Source organism: Rhinichthys klamathensis, unplaced genomic scaffold (assembly GCF_029890125.1).
Source record: "Rhinichthys klamathensis goyatoka isolate OS25496 unplaced genomic scaffold, OSU_Roscu_1.1 h1tg000789l_1, whole genome shotgun sequence".
NCBI classification, from domain to species: domain Eukaryota; kingdom Metazoa; phylum Chordata; class Actinopteri; order Cypriniformes; family Leuciscidae; genus Rhinichthys; species Rhinichthys klamathensis.
The window spans coordinates 260001-283483 of record NW_026607185.1 but is presented as its reverse complement, the minus strand read 5'-3'; the positions used below and the strand labels follow the sequence as shown (position 1 = coordinate 283483).

The following is a 23483-nucleotide window of genomic DNA, read 5'->3' as shown; positions in this document are numbered from 1 at the left end:
TCCATTTACCGCCAGTACTCATGACATCATTCTGTCTGATTTTCTGTCCAATCAAATCCTCTCAAGAATCTGAAGCATCCCACCGCAAACATTAGGGTTTCACGCTTAATCGGATTAAAAAAGAAACTGCAATATGGTTTAGTGCGATTTAATAAAATAAATATATCCGTGTTTCGGAGTGAAGCGTCACTGTTTCCAGCATCTCAACGTGATTACGTAACGTGTGTCGCATCACTGCTAGTGCAAGACGAGCATTTGTGGTTAAAAAGTATATAAATGTTTATTTCGTTATAAAATAACGGATGGTTTGTCTAAATAAGACTCTTATTTCTCGGCTGGGATCGTGTCGAAACTTTGAAGCTGTTGGACCCCATTGAAGTCACTCTATGGAGGAAAACCTTGAAATGTTTTCCTCAAAAACCTTAATTATTTTTCTAACTGAATAAAGACAGACATGAACATCTTGCATCATGTTGGGGTGAGTAAATCATCAGGATATTTTAATTGTGAAGTGAACTGATCCTTTAAGGCAGTGTTTCCCAGAATAAAACAGGGCTGGAATGGCATTAGGATTTAGCATGTTCTGCATGTGTAAATGTTTACTATCAGGAACCTCCACAAGCTCTACAAACAAGGACATCAATTTTTTTACATCCCATTTTAAAATCACAAACACAATTTTTATCAGAAAAATCCAATTTAGATTTAACCAACATTATAAAAATGTCCTAAATTGGGCCCTTGTTCACCCATTATATGAAATAGTAATGGCAAACAGTGCAATTATATATGCAATATGAAGCAATTTAAGGCTGCGTTTACTATGCTTTTCATTGAGTTTTATGGCATCTTTTTTTGTGTTTCACAGAATAAAACAGGGCTGGAATGGCATTAGGATTTAGCATGTTCTGCATGTGTAAATGTTTACCATGAGGAACCTCCATATGTCCTGCTCGGCGTCAGACGGGGCGCTCGTGATCTTACTGTGGCAGTAGTTGGTGAAGGAGCCAGACTGCAGAACGGCCTGGAGCTCGCTGGAGCGCTGGAGGAACTCGGTCTCTGTGGTCACCTGACTCACCTGTACCTGTCGAGGCTGACCCGGCACTGAAGGGTTCTCAAACGTCACCAGCTTCCCACCGAACTGGAAGAGAGTGACGGTGTGTCGTCCATCTTTTTATTACAGTCTATGAGTCAGACTAACACGAATCTTGAAATATAATGGATGTCTCAATATCCCTGAAATACTCACAGCGAAAGAGGCGCCGACAGGCCTTCGCACCCACTTGGGTGGCTTAGTTAGCGGAGGGATGATGGTGGTCTCCACTGTGGGTTGAGGCATTAGCAGAGGCGGAAGAGCTTGACCGGTTCCAAACGGGTCGTTGGTGTCAAACGAAGCCGAGATCTAAGAACAGAGAGAGAGAGAGGAGAGACTGATGATTAAAGGGAGAGTTCACCCAAAAATGAAAATTAGCCCATGAGTTACTCACCCTGAAGTCATCCTAGGTGTATATGACATTCTTCTTTCAGACGAATACAATCAGAGTTATATTCAAAAATGTCCTGCTCTTCCAAGCTTTATAATGGGAGTGAATGGGTATATTTTTTTGGAAGTCCATCAAGCGCATCTATCCATGATAAAAGTGCATCTATCCATGATAAAAGTGCATCTATCCATGATAAAAGTGCATCTATCAATCATAAAAGTGCATCTATCCATGATAAAAGTGCATCTATCCATGATAAAAGTGCATCTATCCATGATAAAAGTGCATCTGTCCATCATAAAAGTGCATCTGTCCATCATAAAAGTGCATCTATCCATGATAAAAGTGCATCTATCCATGATAAAAGTGCATCTGTCCATCATAAAAGTGCATCTGTCCATCATAAAAGTGCATCTAGCCTATCCATCATAAAAGTGCATCTAGCCTATCCATCATAAAAGTGCATCTAGCCTATCCATCATAAAAGTGCATCTGTCCATCATAAAAGTGCATCTATCCATGATAAAAGTGCATCTATCCATCATAAAAGTGCATCTGTCCATCATAAAAGTGCATCTATCCATCATAAAAGTGCATCTATCCATGATAAAAGTGCATCTGTCCATCATAAAAGTGCATCTATCTATCATAAAAGTGCATCTGTCCATCATAAAAGTGCATCTGTCCATCATAAAAGTGCATCTATCCATCATAAAAGTGCATCTGTCCATCATAAAAGTGCATCTGTCCATGATAAAAGTGCATCTGTCCATGATAAAAGTGCATCTGTCCATGATAAAAGTGCATCTGTCCATGATAAAAGTGCATCTGTCCATGATAAAAGTGCATCTGTCCATGATAAAAGTGCATCTGTCCATGATAAAAGTGCATCTGTCCATGATAAAAGTGCATCTGTCCATGATAAAAGTGCATCTATCCATCATAAAAGTGCATCTGTCCATCATAAAAGTGCATCTGTCCATGATAAAAGTGCATCTGTCCATGATAAAAGTGCATCTGTCCATGATAAAAGTGCATCTGTCCATGATAAAAGTGCATCTGTCCATGATAAAAGTGCATCTGTCCATGATAAAAGTGCATCTGTCCATGATAAAAGTGCATCTGTCCATGATAAAAGTGCATCTGTCCATGATAAAAGTGCATCTGTCCATGATAAAAGTGCATCTGTCCATGATAAAAGTGCATCTGTCCATGATAAAAGTGCATCTATCCATCATAAAAGTGCATCTGTCCATCATAAAAGTGCATCTGTCCATGATAAAAGTGCATCTGTCCATGATAAAAGTGCATCTGTCCATCATAAAAGTGCATCTATCCATCATAAAAGTGCACTTTTATCATGGATAGATGCACTTGATGGACTTCCAAAAAAATATACCCATTGACTGCCATTATAAAGCTTGGAAGAGCAGGACATTTTTGAATATAACTCTTCATTCGTCTGAAAGAAGAATGTCATACACACCTAGGATGACTTCAGGGTGAGTAACTCATGGGCTGGGAAAGAGTGTGTAAAACACACACGTAATCGCACCTGGTCCACCGTGCTGTGCTGATGCTGTTGAAGACGCCCCCCCATAACTGAGTACACACTGATCCGCCCGTCAAATGATGCAGCGGACAGGAGGGCGGGGTTACGCGGACACCACTGCACATCGAAGCACCACTGATTGGCTGTTGGCAGCTCGTAAATCACCTGAAACACGAGAGACAAGGCATGATGGTCAATAGATGTGGAGAGTGATCCAGAGATCCCACACTAATGGATTTCCATGATTTTATTAATTACTAATTCTGGTAAACAGTTTTGACAAAATAAACATTCAATGGATTAACATTTGAAAATGAAGAAATTAACACAGCCATACATATTAGTATTGTAATGCAATAGTAAAATAAAATTATTATTATATTATTGTTCTTAAATACTTTTAAAGAAGTAATATTTCTTAATTAGTTTTTATTTAGTACTTGTAATATTTTATTTAGTAATAATAATAATTATTATTTCATAGCCATACAGATAAAATATTATTATTTATTATATAATTTAACAATAATAACAACATTTATATTTTAATATATGTTCTATATAATTAAAACGTATCATTATTGTTGGTATAATTTCACAGATATATTTAATTTTGTAATATTTTTAAACTGTGATCAGTTTTAAGATTCATATTTTGTTTGTTCATACTGTCTGTGAAAATTAAATGTTTGAAAGTAGATTAAATTCAGAGGCATAAATATTAATATTGTAATTTTTACAGTTGTAATGTAAAATAATTATATTATTTTTCTTAATTTGTTTTTATTTAGTAATAATAATAATAATGATAATCATTATTATTTCATAACCATACTGATAACAGATTATTTAATAAAATAAATTTTATTATACATTATATATAATATAAAACGTATTATTATTGCTAGAATAATTTCACAGATCCATTTAATTTTGTAATATTTTAAACTGTGATCTGTTTTAAGGTTCATATTTTGTTTGTTCATACCGTGTCTGTAAAAATAAAATGTTAATAGATACAAAATAGATCAAAATATTTATCACACAGAAATGACACAGTAGTGACCTCTAGAGGTAGAGCACGATGCAAGCAACGCCAAAGTCATGGGTTCGATCCTCAGGGGATGCATGAACTGATCATGAATGCAAGGCAAGTCATTTATGATAGAAGTGCATGGACGTAAATGTGAATGATTGACGGACCTCTCCGGTGTTCGGGTTCCAGCACAGGATCCGGTTGTCTTTGCCGCTGCTCAGCAGAAGCTCTGGATCGGCTTGACTCCATGAGATGGACAGAATGCCTCTGGAATATTAAAAGGCCGTCACACGTGTGCAGGAGCATGAAAGCAGCTCAGAGAGACGTGGGTTTTAGAGAAGCGAGTCTCTACCTGGTGTGGTTCTCCAGGACTTTGAGTGGCGAGGTCGCGAACCGCAGGTCCCACATCTGTATCACGGGAAGCCTGTCGTCCTCGGATGCCAGAACCAGCTGAGTGGCCACATCTGGATGCCACAACATCCCAGAACAGTGCATCTGACAAAAAAAATAATACATTTTATATTTATAATGCGTTTTTCTTATACCCAAAGCGCCACAACAAGTGCAGTACAAAAGTACATCCGTAGAAGAAAATTGAGAAAACCAAAATGCAACAACAGGTAGAGTACAATATACATCCAGTGTCTCCAATTAAGACATAAACACTATCTTAAAAAGATGGGTTTCTTAAAGGGATACTTCAGGATTTAGCATTAAGCTTTGTATTAGTAGAAAACCTGTAGTATTATCGAATTACCGTGCTTTCCACCCTCATATCCCCCTGAGACGAGAGATTTATGTATTTTTTGTGACGCAAAAATCGTCATTTTGCGTCATCGGAGGATTTTTTGTCCAGAGGCTAAAGACTACAGTCAGTAGTAGGGGCTGTCCCGCATGTTCTCAACCCGCCCATAGAGGCTGGGATCTCACTCACAGAATGTACACATAGTGTCAGACATCTTTGTTTGGAAGCTAAGCTAGCAGGCTCTTGTTCTGTGGAGAAAGCGGAGTAGTCCTCTTTTTCCCGGACATGTCCAGCCGTCGATGTCCGGGATTCTGCAGTCGCCATTCATTGTTTACATGCACACCTTTTGTTTCAATCTAACTGAATTCATTCCGATTGGTGAATCTGAATGTAGTGTTTACATGAACGCTAAACAAGTGATCGGTTGATGTGCGTTTTAACATTGCTAAGAAAGTTCCCGCTCCTCTGTGAGAGATACGAGACCGGTGCGTCTCACACATGCGTCAATCCCAGACATTATGGGCGATCTCGAAATCCCGGGCAGATTCATCACGGAGACTCACTAGCCTAGACTTGTTGTTTAACTACTGCGCTCTGTTACTGGTAGGCGTGGCCTCCTAGGGCAGCGAAGCAAGTGCATTCTGGGAGTTGTTGTCTTTCATCCACATAAGCCAAAAACACATTTTCTGGCTTTTCTCAGTCTAGAAAACTCCAAAAACAAAAATAATTTCACATTTCTTCTACATAAATGACCCATTTTAAATACACATTCATCTTTCCAGAGGTGAAGTATCCCTTTAAAGGGGTCCTATAATGGCCTTTTCACAAGATGTTAAATAAGTCTATGATGTCCCTAGTGTGTGTGTGTGTGTGTTAAGTTTTAGCTCTAAATACCCCACTGATATTTTTTTATATAGCATGATAAAATTGTCACTTTACGAGAGTAAGCAAAAACGCACCGTTTTTTTGTGTCTGTCCCTTTAAATGCAAATGAGCTGCACAGTGGGCGGAGCTACAAGAGCCTGTGTCCTTAAAATTTCTAAAACTTTTAGCCTTTTCATGTTCAAACCAGTTGGGCAATGATGGAAAGACTCAAGAAGAAGTGACAACATGTACACAACATTTCTGAATGGTTAGTTGATGAATTTATGTAGCTTATGTGTAGTTATCTTCTAGTCATTGATTAGCATATTCTGTCATAAATATAAATTGTGTTCCTGGGGGCGGGGCTTATGTAAATTTGAGGGTTTGTGATGTCACTAACGCGGGAGGAAGCTCGTACCAGCCGTGTGTTGTAGTCCTTAAAACGCAATTTCTGTAAAAGCAAATATCTCCCTTTGCTTTGAACTTAGAGCGTCGGGACTTTGCAGATGTTGTTTATGCTCAAACAGCAACACTACACACTAACTAAAGTTAGAAAAGTGAAATCATGATCAACCACCCCTTTAAAACTAGCTAATGTTGGGGCATTCCTAACAGTTAAAGGAAGTGCACATCCTTTATCGCATCAAAAATAAAAGTTTGTGTTTACATAATATATGTGTGTGTACTGTGTATAGTTATTTTGTATATGTAAATACACATACATGCATGTATATATTTATTTTTTACTCAATTCTCAGTCAGAGGCTCGTCCAAGCGTTCAGATGTTCTTACCCTGTTGCTGTGGTCACTGATTTTGATGATGGGCTCGTTCTTCCTCAGATCCCAGACCACGGCTTTCCCACTGGGATTGGCGGATGCCAGTATATGCGGCACTTGACTGTTCCACGCCACAACGCTCACGTCCTCCGCTGGCTACGACATGCACAAGCACACGGATAAAACCACCGCAATGTCTGTAACTTTCCCACAAACCACCAGCTGAAGATGAGCATCCAAACCAACAAACCCCAGCAAAGACACGCTACTTTCTGAACACTCAGCAGACGAATTGTGTCAGAATTGTTTTTTTTTAAGGCAGTAAACCATTGTTTAGTGTCAGTAAGTGCCCCTATTATGCTATTTTAAAGGCTTCTAATGTTGTTTTAGAGTCTCCTGCAATAGTTTTACATGCATACAATGTCAAAAACACTTCCTCATAATCTCCACTGCAGCTTCAGCTCTTTCCTCTCAGTGTCTGAAACGCTTCCATCGAGGATTCAGTCTCTCTAAGCTCCGCCTCTCTGAGAGCTGCTCTGCTCTGATTGGTCAGAAAGCAAACGCTCATTATCATATCTGAATCTCAGCTCTTGATCACAGTGATACGAACAGTGACGATGGCGTGGGTTTCACCGTCTCAATCTCAGAAAACAGCGTCTCCTCGACACGAGCAACACGAGCCGAACTCTTCCAGTCTCAGATACACTACAGTGTTTGAGGGCGGAGCTTAGAGACGCTGTTCAGCCAATCAGGACCACAGGCTGGCATTATGCAAATGAGTTACACATCTACGCAAGTTTGATCAAGGTTTGATTGGGAAGTGAGACTGGAATTACTGACGACTCGTTTCAGGCAGTTCAGAATCACTTCTTTCTTTTAGGAGACAAAAACTTTGAACCTTATACATTCACAAACAACTTTATTACACACTAAATGAAAGGTCATATCTGAAAAAGCATAATAGGGGCACAAAGAGATGCTAGAGAAGAGGTTAATCAAACCCAAACCGCACACACACACACACACACACACACACCCTCCCCAGCACCTTCATCTTACCTCACTGAGCTGAAGGAACAGAGAGACAAATGCATTCACTTAACCATCAAATGATACAACGAACACTGATAACACAAAACGCTTCAAAGAATCAAGAACAATGGTTCGCACCTGTGACTTGGTGCCCGGTGTCATCGGATTACTGAAGTTGTTCAAATCCCAGATGTATATTTCCGAATCATTGGCTCCTGATGCGATGAGATTACTCTGACAGAGGGGGAAAAACACATGAGCGTTTGCGAACGCGACACCACACTGCAAAAACTGCTTTTCTTACGCAGTATTTTTGTCTTGTTTCCAGTCCAAATATCACAAAAATATTAAATCAAGATGCATTTACTTAAGTAAAAAAACGCCATAAGATATTATGTCTTGTTTTCTGGGGAAATAATAAAAAATTAAGTGAGTTGTTGCTTAAAAAAAGCTAAATTATAATAATTGTTTACCAACCCCCCCGGAAACAAGCATTTTTCGTAAATTTTTTAGATATTTGGACTGGAAACAACAATTTTTTGCAGATTTTTTTAGCTATTTGGACTGGAAACAAGCATTTTTTGACATTTGGACTGGAAACAAGCATTTTTTTGCTGAATTTTTAGATATTTGGACTGGAAACAAGCATTTTTTGCTGATTTTTTTGATATTTGGACTGGAAACAACAATTTTTTGCTGATTTTATTAGCTATTTGGACTGGAAACAAGCATTTTTTGACATTTGGACTGGAAACAAGCATTTGTTGCTGAATTTTTAGATATATGGACTTGAAACAAGCATTTTTTTGCTGAATTTTTAGATATTTGGACTGGAAACAAGCATTTTTTGCTGATTTTTTTAGCTATTTGGACTGGAAACAAGCATTTTTTGACATTTGGACTGGAAACAAGCATTTGTTGCTGAATTTTTAGATATTTGGACTTGAAACAAGCATCTGTTGCAGAATTTTTAGATATTTGGACTGAAAACAAGCATTTTTTGCAGAATTTTTTTATATTTGGACTGGAAACAAGCATTTTTTGCTGATTTTTTTTAGCTATTTGGACTGGAAACAAGCATTTGTTGCTGAATTTTTAGATATTTGGACTTGAAACAAGCATTTGTTGTTGAATTTTTAGATATTTGGACTGTAAACAAGCATTTTTTGCAGTGCAGATGCGAGTGGATCTGAAACGAGACGCGAGCTCCACCTGGAAGCGGTTGTAGTCGAGGGCGTGCACGGGCCCTGTGTGTTTGTTGGACTGTCCGATCACGGCGTCTTCGGCCGCGGAGAGAATAGCGTCCGGGCCGAAGACGGTCACGCTTCCGTTCTCACTGCCTCCGATGAGCCGCCCCGATGAACCCGCCGTCACGTCCATATCAAACGCCACCCAGATCAGACTGTGAAACCTGCCAACACACACACACTGAGATCATCACAAATACACACACACCAGGACACTTTACACACATGTGACCCTGGATCACAAAACTAATCACAAGTCGCACGGGTGTATCTGTGGCAATAGACAACAATACATTGTATGGGTCAAAATTATCGATTTTTCTTTTATGCCAAAAATCATTAGGATATTAAGTAAAGATCATGTTCCATGAAGATATTTAGTAAATTTCCTACCGTAAATATATACAATGCATTTTCTGTAAAGCTGTTTTGAAACGATGTGTATTGTGAAAGGCGCTATACAAATAAATGTCAATTGAATAGCTATAATCAAAGAATAAGTCAGCTTTATACAATACAGATTGTTTCAAACCAGCTTTACAGTGATAAAAGGAAAATAACAGAATCAATGATGCAAACATCTGCTGTAAAAAGTGTCATTATTCAGATCAGTGTTGATTCAGTTCAGTCCAATAACTATAAAGTTGAGTTGAAATGAGTTCAATTCATGCAACTCTACAGAAGACAATAGTGCCGTCACTGAGGAATAAATACACAAATCCCAAGTTCTTTCGATATGCTAAATAAAGTATTATCCAGTATAATATTAACAAAGCATTTGCATTTATGCTCATGCATTAAATGCAGCAAATGTCTCAAAATTGTGACTTTAGCATTTTGTGCACAATGAGCTAGTTGAAAATGAGTGATAACGAACTTCATTTAGTCAAAGGTTGCAACCCTGACACCCATTTTGAAGTATATTTTAATATTCAGTGACCTCGTTTTTGTGCAAAGCGAAATATGAATATATAGAGTGATTTAACTCTTTAAAAAAGCTGCAGTGAATCTGACAACTGCATGAACACAAAACCTGAGAAACTGGAAATGCCATTTTAACAACATGCCTTTGTGAGAAAATGTGGCAATCTGAAAAGGTCAAACTGATCAGAGAGAGTGACACACACCATAGACGTGTCAGAAACATGTTCACACAAGCGTGTGTGTGTGTGTTAGATCATGCCGAACGCAGAATGACGACACTCTAAAATAATGCTGCTGTTAAACCTGTATTTCTGCTAATGAATCGTTGCTGGGGAAGAAAGTTAACAACATAAACAAATTAGTTTCAAAGTAATGCACATCAACAAAAGAAGCGAGAGTAAATCAACAAACTGTTGTAAAATCATCACTTTCTTTCAAAATCAAGTATTGGCTTATAAATGTTCTCGGTTCAGTATAGAGAGCGATTGTAAGCCTTCTAAACACACCCAGTCACTAAAACTAAACTAGCTAAATTACAGCTTTTAAAAGAAAATGTGAGACATGTTACTAGGGTGTGAGGTTATTATGCATTTTCAATTTAATTTTATGTAAAAAAACAAAAAACTCCTCAAAGTTTTGCTGTTTAAAAAAGTAAAGATGTTAAAACTTCCAGCTGATTTAAGTTGTAAGTCATACAGGTATTCTAGTATGCATTCAGAAAGTATATATATATATATACATATACACTAATACTTAAAAGTTTGGGTCAATATATTTTAACTTTTTTTTAAAAGAAATAAATATTTTATTCAGCAAAGGATGCATTATATTGATCAAAAGTGACAGTAAAGACATTTATAATGTTACAAAAGATGCTGTTCTTTTATGAATAAAAATAAACTTGAGGATATCTGAACTGTTTTCAACACTGATAATAATCATAAATGTTTCTTGAGCATCAAATCATCATATTAGAGTGATTTCTGAAGGATCATGTGACTCAGAAGACTGGAGTAATGATGCTGAAAATTCAGCTTTGATCACAGGAATAAATTACACTTTACTGTATATTCACATAGAAAACAGCTAATTTTTACAGTATTTTTGATCTTGGAGCAGCAGAAGAAAACATTAAAACATGTTGCCGACCCCAAACTTCTGAGCGCTAGTGCACAGAAACACACCTGTTGGAGGTGGGCAGAGTTCCTCTGAGCTTCATGTCCATGGACGTATCAGCAAAATCCATCTCGAAGATCTCCAGAACGGAGCTGGTGTTGAAAGACGCGTCTAACTGCTGCGCTGCGGTGCCTGGGGATATGAAAAAGTGAAGAAACTGAGATTATTATTCAAGCATTTTTAGTGAAACTCGGTGTCATCCACTGCTGTACACTGGCTGACAGGTGGAAACACACACATATACACCTGTATACCTAAGGCCAGGTATGTGGGATGCTGTCTCGCAGGACTCCATGCCTGAGAGGCCGTCCTGAGGATCTCCTTCACCCTCATCTTCCTCCAAACTCCTGAAAGGACAAGAAGAACATGGTGTGATTTACCTGTCAGCACTTAAATGACATTCCTCTGCACTAACAATGCCATATCAGCCTAAAGAACCTGTAAAAGTGACTTAATATTATGTCAGATAACAGTACTATCACATTTCCGCAATAATCCTCAAAGAAATCACAAACAGACTCGGGTATGAGTGTGTGACAGCCTACAGCATATATTATTTCTCAGACTCAAATGATCTGTAATCTCAGCTTCTTTTGTCATCCTTTTAAAGTATATGTGTAATAAATGCCGCGTGGAGTTCATTTAGAGCAGAAGTATATGTTTATAATCACGTTTATTCCTGATCAGCTGCTCTTAGCGTTAGCATTAGCATCAACCTGCCGTTCACTATCTGCGCTTCAAAACACACTGACACACCGGTCAGACCACAATCACACACAATAAAACATCAGAATCTCGAGTTTGTCCTAAAAACGCCAAATTATGCTAAGTGCTGTCTGTGTACTTACGGTTGTTGGTGATTAATAGTCTCGTTTGTGTTGATGAGAGTTCAGTCAGCGGCGCTCCTCGCGACACTCATGGGGAATGTAGTCCGGTGCGGAATTGTAGTCCAGTACGGCAACCGGCGAGGGACTGTACGAAACGATTAAAACTCAAACCCCGGACTCGGTTTATCTTTCTACTCAAGCCAACATTTCAAAATGAATAAACAAATAACATTTTAATAAATAAATAAGGCCAATACCACCCATCCAAAATGTTTATTACATATTTAATATTTGAGAGATTGTATCTCCAAATCTAGAGCAAAAAGTAAAAAAGCCAGCTAACCTTGAATTATACACAACTATATTGATTTGAAGTTTTATGGTGTTTAACACTTAATGTTGTTCTTACGGCATTTTATTTTGACATACTTTACTGCCATAAGGTAAATAAAAGCTATTGAAAATAAAATGAATAAAAGAAATATGAAATGAATGCATTCATCTGGCACAGATCATAAAAAATAAAAATTGATCTCATTTGTCATGAGTCTCATTTGAATGAAAAGTAGAAGCATTATAAGAACTGACAAGCTTTCGGTTTAAGTTAACTTTATTAGAGAGACAGAAATATACACAAGTTATGGAACAGACAGGCTTCTAGCATTAGATTTCATAATGATTGACAGGTTCTGGTTGTTTCTCCGGGTCTCCACCTCTCTCCAGATACAGGTTGTTGTAAGGATACTGTTTAGGTGCCTGGAAAGAGAAAGACGATTATTCATAAGATTTGTGGAAAGCTTTGTTTTTTCACCGTTTTTTTCAGGCAGAATGATGATCCACAATTCATTTTCATGTTGTTTTTAAAGACTATTTGGCAAGTGAATAATTACTAATTACCCTATTTAAAAAAAAAAAAAAAAAACCTCTACAAAGTGATGGAATGACAGACTATTCCAGTAAGCTCTGTACATGCAACTGAGAAATCAGAGAATATAACTTTAGCCACATCTAACAAATGATCTTTATCTAAAGCGACTGACATTGCATTCGTGTTTTTCACTTAATCAGTTGCCTGAGAATCGAACCCATGACATTGCTGTTGCTAGCGCAATGATTTTGTGCAACAGGAAAGGCTGTGTGTAATTACTTGCAAACAAAGCTGCAAAATTAATGAACGTCTCTAAACATGTTTGCGCTGCTAAAACAGTTTGCAATTGCGTTTGGTGCCACTAGTGGTGCAGGAACAACACACTTCCCTTTATTTTAGGGCTGTGAAACGATTAATCGCATCCAAAATAAAAGTTTGTGTTTACATAATATATGTGTGTGTGCTGTGTATAATTATTTTGTATATATAAAAACACACACACGTATATATTTAAGAACTATTTGCATGTATATACTGTATGTATATATATATATTTTTTTTTCCTTTCTAAATGTCAATCATTTGTTAAACAAGTATTCATTACCTCAATTACCTCATTGTTTCTGCATTAAATTATTACATTGTGTAAATTACTATCTTTTTCGCTAAACTGTGATTTTGTTACCTTAACAAAACTTAGTTCCCTCTAAATTGTGAAATACATAAATTTTAATGTGGACTAATGCATTTTCTGTAAAGCTGCTTTGAAACGATGTGTATTGTGAAAAGCCCTTTACACATAAATGTGAATTGAATTTATATTATATATAAATCTTGTATAAATAACACATTTTTCTTAAATATATACATGCATGTGCATGTATTTATATCTACAAAATAATTATACACACATATATATAATGTATGTAAACACAAACCTTTATTTTGGATGCGATTAATCGTTTCACAGCCCTACTTTATGTAAATTGCTCATTGTTGTCCCTCTACTCACCACAGGCTGGTAGAAGGGGAACATCTCGCCCAAGCCGAACATCAGGCCCATGAAGCCCAGGAAGCCCAGCAGGGTGTTACGCATGGTCCTCCAGTCCACCGGGCTCGGAGACGTGTCAACCCTGTTCCTGATGTACATGTCAAAGTCATAGTGCATCTGCAACACAAACAGAAAACCTCACAAAACAGCCACTAATCTGAGAAAGCCAATGAGACGTGGACAATTTCAAAGACAATGCATTAACATTCTCCATTATAAATCTTTATTATACTTGATACATTCAATCGGACACTTGATATATATGCATTTAAACATCGTAAAGGGATTGTTCACCCAAAAATGACATTTCTGGAATATTCTTTTCTGGGAAATAATTTTAAAAAATGAAATTACTCACCCTGATGTTCTGACCCTCCATAGGCAGCAACGTCATTATTAATGTTATAAAGTGACTAGAATATTTTTTATGTGCAAAAACCCCCTAAAATAAAGATTTTATTCAACATTTAAAGGTTGAACCACTGTAGTCACATGGACTATTTTAACAATGTCGTTACTAATTTTCTGGGCCTTGAAAGTTGCAATGACGTTGCTGCCTATGTGGGGTCAGAAACCTCTCGGATTTCATCAAAAATATCTTCATTTGCGTTACGAAGATGATTTATGGAGCTCATGGGCTTGAAACGACTTGAGCGCGAGTAATTAATGACAGAAATTTCATTTTTGGGTGAACTAACCCCAGGGTTCTCAAGTCTCACGCATTGGCCGTGAGACACACGCAATTCAACCAGTTCACACGCTCACACGCCACACTGTGTATATCTCACGCTGAAAAGGCAATGCCAACCAAGTTGTCCTGCAAGCTTTATATATAACGTTGTATACGAGGCGCATGCACACAAAGATAAGTTTCCTGCCGCCAGCGCGTCCGCATCTCGGCCAGATTGCGTTCGTTACTATAGGCAACTTATAGACGCGCGAAGTCCGCGAACACACACGGAAGTTCGGCCACCGCGACATCGCGCGAACACACGTCGTGATGGAGAAAGTAATTTGGAAGAAAGCTCGCCTAACATTTTTAGACTAGAACATTTAATATATAGCCCACCGTATACATTATTGATGCAGTCAAAAACTCTACAACTGCTTTGCAACCAGGCCAAAAGCTTTGGCTCGGTTTGGCTAAGGAAATGTTATTGGGTATGGGAAGGAATGAAGATGTATTTCTTCAGTTTATTTTAAATTCTATATTATACTGTATTAATAGTATTTCTAGTTACATTAAGGCTAAAGCAGAGTGCTCTTGATAATATTGTATATCCTGTCAAAACATACATTAGCCTAATCATTGCCATTGCATTTGTATTTTTCAAAGATGTCAGGGAAAAATGCAAAAATATTTGTTTTTCCAAACATTTTGGAGCAATTTGTTATATATTTGTAGCCTAATTTTGAAATATAACATTAAAGAGTAGGCCTATATTTGATGTGATGAATTGCTCTGTCATTTATCAGATTTACCAATTGTTATAATTTCAATTTTTGCTGGTTAATTATGAACAATGGGTAAAATTGGGGGCGGGGATAGGCGGGGGCGGGGCTCCATTTAGGCTCCTCCCCTAACCGCATGTGATCTCACTCCAAGCTTTTAATAAAACTTGAGAACCCTGTAACCCTTTAATATCAAAATTGAGCAATAAGCTGCAATTTTAATGTTTTATGCTACCGTACAAAAATGGTTCTAGATCTAAATTTGTTTGAGCACTTCAGTTATTACATCTCACATTTTAAAGGCTCAGAAATACTACATATTTATACAAATAGTCAGCAAGATAGCAAAACTGCATGCTGCTTTAAAGATTATATGCTGTCGTTCTTCTCTGCTTCAAAAAGCATGCAATGCAATGAAAGAGTGTGCATGCTGGAGTGTGCACAGTGGTGCAAAATGTTTTCGTGAAGGTAATACCCAATGCATGTGTGCAATGATGTCACTTCCATGAACCAGGATTTATATGGATTCTTACCGGCTCTCCCCAGTTCCTCCTCAGATCAGGATGGTCCCACTGATACCAGGGGTCTCTCTCATGCTGCGATCGGTCCGGCAGCATCGGGTAATCACCAAGCCTGCGCAACAACAGTGCAAACATATTTAAATACATCACCAGCTATTCAACATTTAGGTAGGAAAACACATTATTCATTGCAAGTGTGTGAACAGTAGACTGATACTCGCCCCTGGCCGTCATCAGGAAAGGGCTGGTAATCTTCCAGCGTCATGTTGTATTTCTTGGCCGCTGCCGCTCTCTCTTCTGGGGTTTTGGGGTACGGGCCGGGCAGCATGTCCTTCGAACCACCAGAGGCTGCAAAAACACAACATAAAACATTATAATGATTCCACATAAAGTACAATACTTCATTTATAGTACCTGTGTTCTCCAGACAACCTTAGTCAGATTAAAATGCATTTTAAATGTAGACATGTTATTATGCATTATCTAGTTTAATGAATTCATTAAATCTGCAATATGAAGAAAACTACATCCTATAACAAAGTTGGACATTTAGTAGAAACACATTTGTTAAAAAGACACTTAGTTTATAATGCACTTAAAACAAATCAATAATTAATCCAAATGCAAAGCAGTTAACAATGAACTACATTTGTTTACAAACACGTAAAAGTAGTATCATGGATTCGGTTAGCCTGTTAGCTCACCGGCCTTGAAATGAAGGTTATCATCTTTTTATCCTATAAAACACTGTTTTTATAGCTTATATTCGCATAATAAGGGGGTGGCGTATGTATAAGACAGCACCTGCTCTTGTTCCGAGGAAAATTTCAGAGATTCTCGGTGTTTTTCCTTTAATAAGAGGTCGGGTTAGGAGACCCGCTCTGAGGGCCGCCATCTTGCCGCTCTGACACTCCACACTGCGCATGCGCGAACTGCTGTCAATGATTCTGCGCAGAGGACACGCCTCAATGACACTGCAGCAGAAAGCGATGACAAATTATGTCATAAATGTTTATAAAAAAATTGACATTGTTTTGTATGAATGTGAAGGCAAAGTGCTTTAAGAGTCACCAGTCTCATGATATAATTTCATATATATGATATCCAACACTTGATCCATTAATACTAACACTTTATCTTCTATTCTATATATATTATCTTTATAAAAAAACTGGAAAGGGTCATAGCACTTGCATATTGTTGTCCTTTTGTTAGTTGAACTCTCATTTGTAAGTCGCTTTGGATGAAAGCGTCAGCTAAATGAATAAATGTAAATGTGAATATGATATAAAGTTACTCGTTCTAAATTTACGAATATTAAATAAGTATGGTGTCGTTCATACATTATTAATTTGTTTGCTCATTCCTGGGAAGATACTACATTTTATATTCTCTCTCAAAGCAGCACTTCTACAGGACATCCACACGATGGCAACATTGTTACAATAACTATTTTTCTTATTGGTATATTTTTTATTTGATCGTGAATAATTAAATTATTTTACAAATATATTTAGTAAATTATGTAATTCATTTTCAAGGCATATTATATTAAAACATTACAGTGATTTCACTTCATTAGCTGCATGTTTATGATTATATTAGCTCATTATATTACCAGAATTTTTTTTTTTACTGGAATATTTTACTTGAATGTAACGAAAGCTTTAAACGTTTAGATCTTAAAAACGGAACACACGACGTCTCTTAAACATTCCTTCTCACGTCAGAACTACATTTCCCAGAATGCCCTGCTGCCCCAGCCGCGCGTCACCGGCATTCAGCGGAGCATCTCGAGCGACGAACAGAACGCGCAAATAATGATTTCTGGCGTTTTCATCGCATATTGGTGATGGTTACACAGCGAAGAGGAATCGTTCACTATGGCCCGTGCCGTGGAATATTTCCCGACGGTTGTTCTTTAAGTGAGGAATGTCAGTTTGTGTTTCATCCATCGGGATTCACGCGCAAATTGCAGGAAGATGAAGAAGCAATTCAACCGAATGCGACAACTGGCTAACCAGACAGTGGGCAGGTAAAACACCTTAAAACACGTTAAAACACCTTAAAAACCTTCATCTGCTGACTGCTGGTGATGGACGATTAGCAGTCGAGCAGTCGACGGGTCATTGATATACAAACTGCTTAACCTGATATATTTACATATGCAAATAATAAAATGTGACGCTTAGGATGTCAGTTATAGAACAGCTGTTAGTTTGAGGTGTTCAGGTTTGCTTGAGTAAATCTGATGTTGTTGTTTGGTTTTAGTGGTTTTATGATGAAGTGATGGAGATTCTGACCCCTTATCTATCTATCTATCTATCTATCTATCTATCTATCTATCTATCTATCTATCTATCTATCTATCTATCTATCTATCTATCTGTCCTTCTATCTATCTGTCCTTCTATCTATCTGTCTGTCTGTCTGTCTGTCTGTCCTTCTATCTATCTATCTATCTATCTATCTATCTATCTATCTATCTATCTATCTATCTATCTATCTATCTATCTATCTATCTATCTGTCTGTCTGTCTGTCCTTCTATCTATCTATCTATCTATCTATCTATCTATCTATCTATCTATCTATCTATCTATCTATCTGTCTATCTGTCTATCTGTCCTTCTTTCTATCTATCTATCTATCTATCTATCTATCTATCTATCTATCTATCTATCTATCTATCTATCTATCTATCTATCCTTCTATCTGTCTATCTATCTATCTATCTATCTATCTATCTATCTATCTATCTATCTATCTATCTATCTGTCCTTCTATCTCTGTCCTTCTATCTATCTATCTATCTATCTATCTATCTATCTATCTATCTATCTATCTATCTATCTATCTATCTATCTATCTATCTATCTATCTATCTATCTATCTATCTATCTATCTATCTCCCTAATTATCTATCTATCTATCTATCTATCTATCTATCTATCTATCTATCTATCTATCTATCTATCTATCTATCTATCTATCTATCTGTCCTTCTATCTATCTATCTATCTACACTGAAAAAAATGGACATATCAGGTCTTTGAAATTACACAAATAAAGCATATATATACAACACGATTCATTTATGTTTCTTTGGTGAATATGATTTAATCAAGTAGATTTCATTTATTTCTTTTAAGTGCTGTATTTAGACATTTTTCTCACGTTGATGGAAATTGATTGAATTAAAAACTGAAATCAATATAATTGTGTTTGGGCACAACCGGGGTACTCCGGATCAGAAGGTGGCGGTAATGCATCAATTAGAAGGATGCGCCAAATGCAGTAAAAGGAGAATCAACCGTCAATTTGCGCCAAAACTGTGCAAGACTCTGCAGCCTCAGACGACGGACACCGACCGAATTTCTAAAAAGTAAGTTAATCATATTGCTTTATGTTTGTTTTGTAGTAATTTAGGTGATATTTCCACTAGATTACAGTTTTCAGTACAATTATCAACACTTTAACACCCTCTGTTAGATTTAGCATCAAGAGTCAACGTAGGCCTAACGTCACTCTCAGTCGGTGGAAACCTCAGCACCTAAGCACAACTGGTATTTTTGAAACTGAGGTATTTCTCATCAAATTAAATATTGTGAATCTTGTTTTCCTCATGTTGATTAAAGCTTTGCATTGAAAATGAGCTTCGAGCAGGAAACTCAACTTCCATGAACTAAAAACGTTCGCTCTGCTCCTCGCTTCGATCACGCATAACTTAGGCTATTGAAAATGAGGTCGACACTCGCAAATGGCAAAAAAGGGCCTTTTGCGAGTGTCGACCTCATTTTCAATAAAAGTGCGTGATCGAAGCAAAGAGCAGAGCGAACGTTTTTAGTTAATTCCTATGGAAGTTGAGTTTCCCGCTCGAAGCTCAACTTCGATGTATAGATTTTGAATTAACTGTTATCTCTGTGTGGTTGCGTTCATGTTACGTTGCTATGCTGCGCGACCTCGAAAGCTTATCGTTTGCATGTGTTTTAAGCACTGAGGTTTAAAAACAGGTGATTTTTAAACAGTTGAAGCGCAGTATTCAGCAAAAGGCAAATAATTTTGCTAAATACGTGTGATCAGCGCAGCGCGTCTGAGACAAATGAGACATGAAGTCACTGCTCATAAAGTGCGTGAGAGAAATCTGCAGCTATTCCACCTCGCAATTCCTTAAAGGGTCATAAAACCCCAAAACACATTTTGAGATGTGACCGATATGTACAGGCTGCACATCTCTTAAAACACTAAACGCACTGGTGTTTGAAATTGGTTATTTTTGCGTTTTTTTCCAAGCAATTTCGTTCTTCCGGATTGAAAAGCAAAAAAAAAAAAAAAAAAAATGTAACTTAACAAAATCAAAATGAATTCAAACAAAAGAACAGATTAATTAACCTACATTTAACCCCCATTAAAATAGTCACTTTACAGTTATTGCTATCTTACATATTTAAAATCTTACATAAGGCACATTCAAAAAACATTTTATCAATATGTATATTCTATTCAGAATTATTGCACTCCTATTCTATTGCACTGTCTGTTTGTGGTCTTTCAATTATGTGAAGCTATGTGCTGAGTTCCTCACTAATTCTAAATAATTTATATCATAGGTCATCTTTGCACACACACTCAAAAGCTTTTAATGGGTAAGTCTGTTAATTTCCTTTCGTATTGCTGCTAAAGTCCTAAATCTGTGACTTAAATACATAATTCAAAATGTATGCTTGCATTATAAATGTTGCAATTCCAATAGGATATTTAACAACATTAAAAACATATTTAGTTGTTTAGTGTTAGTCTAGATAGTATATGTGTTTTTTATATTTTAATTGTGTAGTTACTAGTTTAATAGTGGACCATTTTGTTTATATCTAAATTTCAATTTGGAGCTTTAATTGTACCTAATGACTTTTTTTTATGTTACAGGGTTAGGTCCTGGGAATGTGGAGTTGTAAGGGTTGTACAGAAACTGTGTCAAGTAGGTCCAAGCTTTTGCATCACTATAAGTTAAAGCATCCACATTTTGGACGTAGTTCTCGCTTTCCATGTACATACCTGGACTGTCCGTGCACATTTAAGACTTGGAATGCCCTTATTGAGGAAAGAGTTAAATAATCAAGTGTCTAGGTCAATTATTATATAAATAGTCAGTAATCAATTGGCATTCAAACCTAAATTCGAGGTTTGTGATGAAATGGAGTCAGATAAAAGTTTTCTGCAAAATTCTCCAAACGCTTAGGGTTAGCCAAACCAAACTTGACTTAAATGTAACATTTGAAGTCACCAATGATATCTGAAAACAACTGTCATAAATTTTCTTTCAGTGTGATGATGTAGATGCTGGACGAGAGTGTGTCATTAAGGGAGTCTGTATCTACATGGGTAAAGATCCAGAAAGCCTTGTGCAGGAATATGTGGTAAGTACATGAATCTCTTTTTTGTTGTTTTTCCTTCCACTCTTCTCCTGTTCTCTTACCTGTTCACTTGAGATGAAATTATTCATTAATTAGCAGAACATGTATAAATGTATGGTTTTGCTAATATATATTAAGCATTTGTTTTTGTACATCCCTCTCGAAATTAAAATACAATGTTTCCCGTTGTTACTTTATTTTTATTAATTTAGAATCGAATCGAGAATCGAATTGAGAGCTTACAAGTCGAAATCAAATCAAATTGGAACATCTGAATCGATACCCAGCCCTAGTATGGCTGCTTAGTTTAATCTTTATTCTTTTCTCATTAGGTCTTATTTTCCTACATTTACCTATGTTTGTTTTGTACAGGGCATGGATGAAGTCAGCATCAATAAGGCCATTGAAGAGACCACTCTTGGGATTTATGTTCTCAAACAACATGCTTCTGATGAACCAGAGGATGTTGGCATTGTCCTTGAAGGCATGAAGGTGTTGCAATATCTGGACAATGCATCATTAGCTGTTGCTATGCTGTTTGGGTTGATGTATGCCTTGAACCTCAGCTACCCTACTGACCTCCGCTACACTTTTGAGGTAGTCCAAAAGATTTTTATGGAACTGGATGGAGATAAACTATCAAATAAAGCACTCGCTTTAAAGAACGGGCTCTTTCAGTGAAAGTGTCAGAGAGGCTGCACTGCCACTGAAAAACCACAAGTCCTCTGTGTAAGTAGTAAATGGTTGTCTGTGTAAAAAAAACCACAAGTCCTCTGTTTAAGTAGAGTCCTCTGTCCACAAGTCCTCTGTCCACAAGTCCTCTGTTTAAAGGAACACTCCGACTTTTTGAAACTTTAGCCTATTCACCTTATCCCCCAGAGTTAGATAAGTCCATACATACCTTTTTCATCTCCGTGCGTGCTATAAGTCTGTTTGACGCACCCACCGCTAGCCTAGCTTAGCACAAAGACTGGATGTAAATGGTTGCAGCTAGCATACTAATCCAAATAAGTGACAAAATAACGCAAACATTTTCCTATTTACATGTTGTGATTTGTATAGTCACAGAGTGTACAAAAAACAAAGTCACATGAGACACAGACATTATTTTAACCGTATAAATACTGGGAACTATATTCTCTGAAGGCGAAGCACTGCTACTTGGGCGGAGTGATAACCGCAGCACCTGAGACGCGCTCTCTGCTCCTCACCACGGGGCGTCTCAGGTGCTGCGGTTATCACTCCGCCCAAGTAGCAGTGCTTCGCCTTCAGAGAATATAGTTCCCAGTATTTATACGGTTAAAATATGTCTGTGTCTCATGTGACTTTGTTTTTTGTACACTCTGTGACTATACAAATCACAACATGTAAATAGGAAAATGTTTGCGTTATTTTGTCACTTATTTGGATTAGTATGCTAGCTGCAACCATTTACATCCAGTCTTTGTGCTAAGCTAGGCTAGCGGTGGGTGCGTCAAACAGACTTATAGCACGCACGGAGATGAAAAAGGTATGTATGGACTTATCTAACTCTGGGGGATAAGGTGAATAGGCTAAAGTCCCAAAAAGTCAGAGTGTTCCTTTAAGTAGAGTCCTCTGTCCACAAGTCCTCTGTTTAAGTAGAGTCCTCTGTCGGTTAACTGACAACTGACGGTTACTATTTTTAGAAATGTTTTTGTTCGTCAACATGTATTAAGAACAGCATTTTAAGTATATGCTCTATTTAGTGTCAAATGTTAATGCAAGAGTTCTTTATGAATTTGAGTATGTTACACAATGCAGAATTTACAGTGTTTTTGTGAATCCACTGAAATGAATTCTAGGTTTATAAATTAGTTTGCTGTTCTTAATCCACATTGACGAACATTTGAAGTATGTTAATGCTCCACTTACTGTCAAATGTTAATGCAAGAGTAAGAGTTCTTTATGAATTTGAGTATATGCTCCACTTACTGTCAAATGTTAATGCAAGAGTAAGAGTTCTTTATGAATTTGAGTATATGCTCCACTTACTGTCAAATCTTATTGCAAGAGTAAGAGTTCTTTATGATTTTGAGTATATGCTCCACTTACTGTCAAATGTTATTGCAAGAGTAAGAGTTCTTTATGAATTTGAGTATATGCTCCACTTACTGTCAAATGTTATTGCAAGAGTAAGAGTTCTTTATGAATTTGAGTATATGCTCCACTTACTGTCAAATGTTATTGCAAGAGTAAGAGTTCTTTATGAATTTGAGTATATGCTCCACTTACTGTCAAATGTTATTGCAAGAGAAAGAGTTCTTTATGAATTTGAGTATATGCTCCACTTACTGTGTGTGGTTACATATGTTACACAATGCAGAATTTACATTAGTTGTGTGAATCCTCTCTAAACAACTGTGGTTTGCATTATGTATGTTTTTTGTAATTCTCTATGAAATTAGTTCATGGGAACTGTTAAGTCCTCCATTTTTGAAAATATCAATACAACAATAATACAAAACTCTTTGCCTTTTGCATTTATTTTCAATG

At 37.0% G+C, this 23483-nt stretch overlaps 3 protein-coding genes across 3 annotated transcripts in view; 1 reads left to right on the top strand and 2 right to left on the bottom strand.

Moving 5' to 3' along the window:
• Window positions 1-11827, bottom strand: part of sec31b (SEC31 homolog B, COPII coat complex component) — a 33556-nt gene extending 21729 nt beyond the window's left edge. The window contains exons 1-11 of the mRNA XM_056243392.1: window positions 11686-11827; window positions 11092-11184; window positions 10846-10969; window positions 8703-8901; window positions 7629-7724; window positions 6474-6614; window positions 4425-4567; window positions 4240-4339; window positions 3040-3201; window positions 1250-1402; window positions 929-1141 (exon numbers count right to left, since the gene is read on the bottom strand). Coding sequence (XP_056099367.1) covers window positions 929-1141; window positions 1250-1402; window positions 3040-3201; window positions 4240-4339; window positions 4425-4567; window positions 6474-6614; window positions 7629-7724; window positions 8703-8901; window positions 10846-10969; window positions 11092-11170 — 1410 coding nt within the window. The 5' untranslated portion in view covers window positions 11171-11184; window positions 11686-11827. The remainder of the gene's footprint in view (window positions 1-928; window positions 1142-1249; window positions 1403-3039; window positions 3202-4239; window positions 4340-4424; window positions 4568-6473; window positions 6615-7628; window positions 7725-8702; window positions 8902-10845; window positions 10970-11091; window positions 11185-11685) is intronic.
• A 429-nt stretch (window positions 11828-12256) lies between these two features.
• Window positions 12257-16503, bottom strand: ndufb8 (NADH:ubiquinone oxidoreductase subunit B8). The gene is made up of 5 exons (XM_056243394.1): window positions 16361-16503; window positions 15778-15904; window positions 15569-15668; window positions 13545-13700; window positions 12257-12420 (listed from the first exon to the last, which is right to left on the bottom strand). The coding sequence occupies exons 1-5, from the start codon at window positions 16479-16481 to the stop codon at window positions 12328-12330; spliced, it is 597 nt and encodes a 198-aa protein (XP_056099369.1). The 5' UTR covers window positions 16482-16503; the 3' UTR covers window positions 12257-12327.
• Window positions 16504-17314: 811 nt separating this feature from the next.
• arhgap44b (Rho GTPase activating protein 44b) overlaps window positions 17315-23483 on the top strand; it is a 56149-nt gene continuing 49980 nt past the window's right edge. Inside the window, exon 1 of the mRNA XM_056243388.1 lies at window positions 17315-17591. Coding sequence (XP_056099363.1) covers window positions 17539-17591 — 53 coding nt within the window. The 5' untranslated portion in view covers window positions 17315-17538. The remainder of the gene's footprint in view (window positions 17592-23483) is intronic.

Bases quoted from the DNA above. Each gene is read 5' to 3' on its own strand.
- ndufb8 (XM_056243394.1), bottom strand. From the start codon at position 16,481: ATGCGCAGTGTGGAGTGTCAGAGCGGCAAGATGGCGGCCCTCAGAGCG. The intron at 15,669-15,777 runs GCGAGTATCAGT...GTTGTTGCGCAG, and splicing joins TTTCCTGATGACGGCCAGGG to GCTTGGTGATTACCCGATGC. The intron at 12,421-13,544 runs GTGAGTAGAGGG...TTCTCTTTCCAG, and splicing joins TCCCCTTCTACCAGCCTGTG to GCACCTAAACAGTATCCTTA.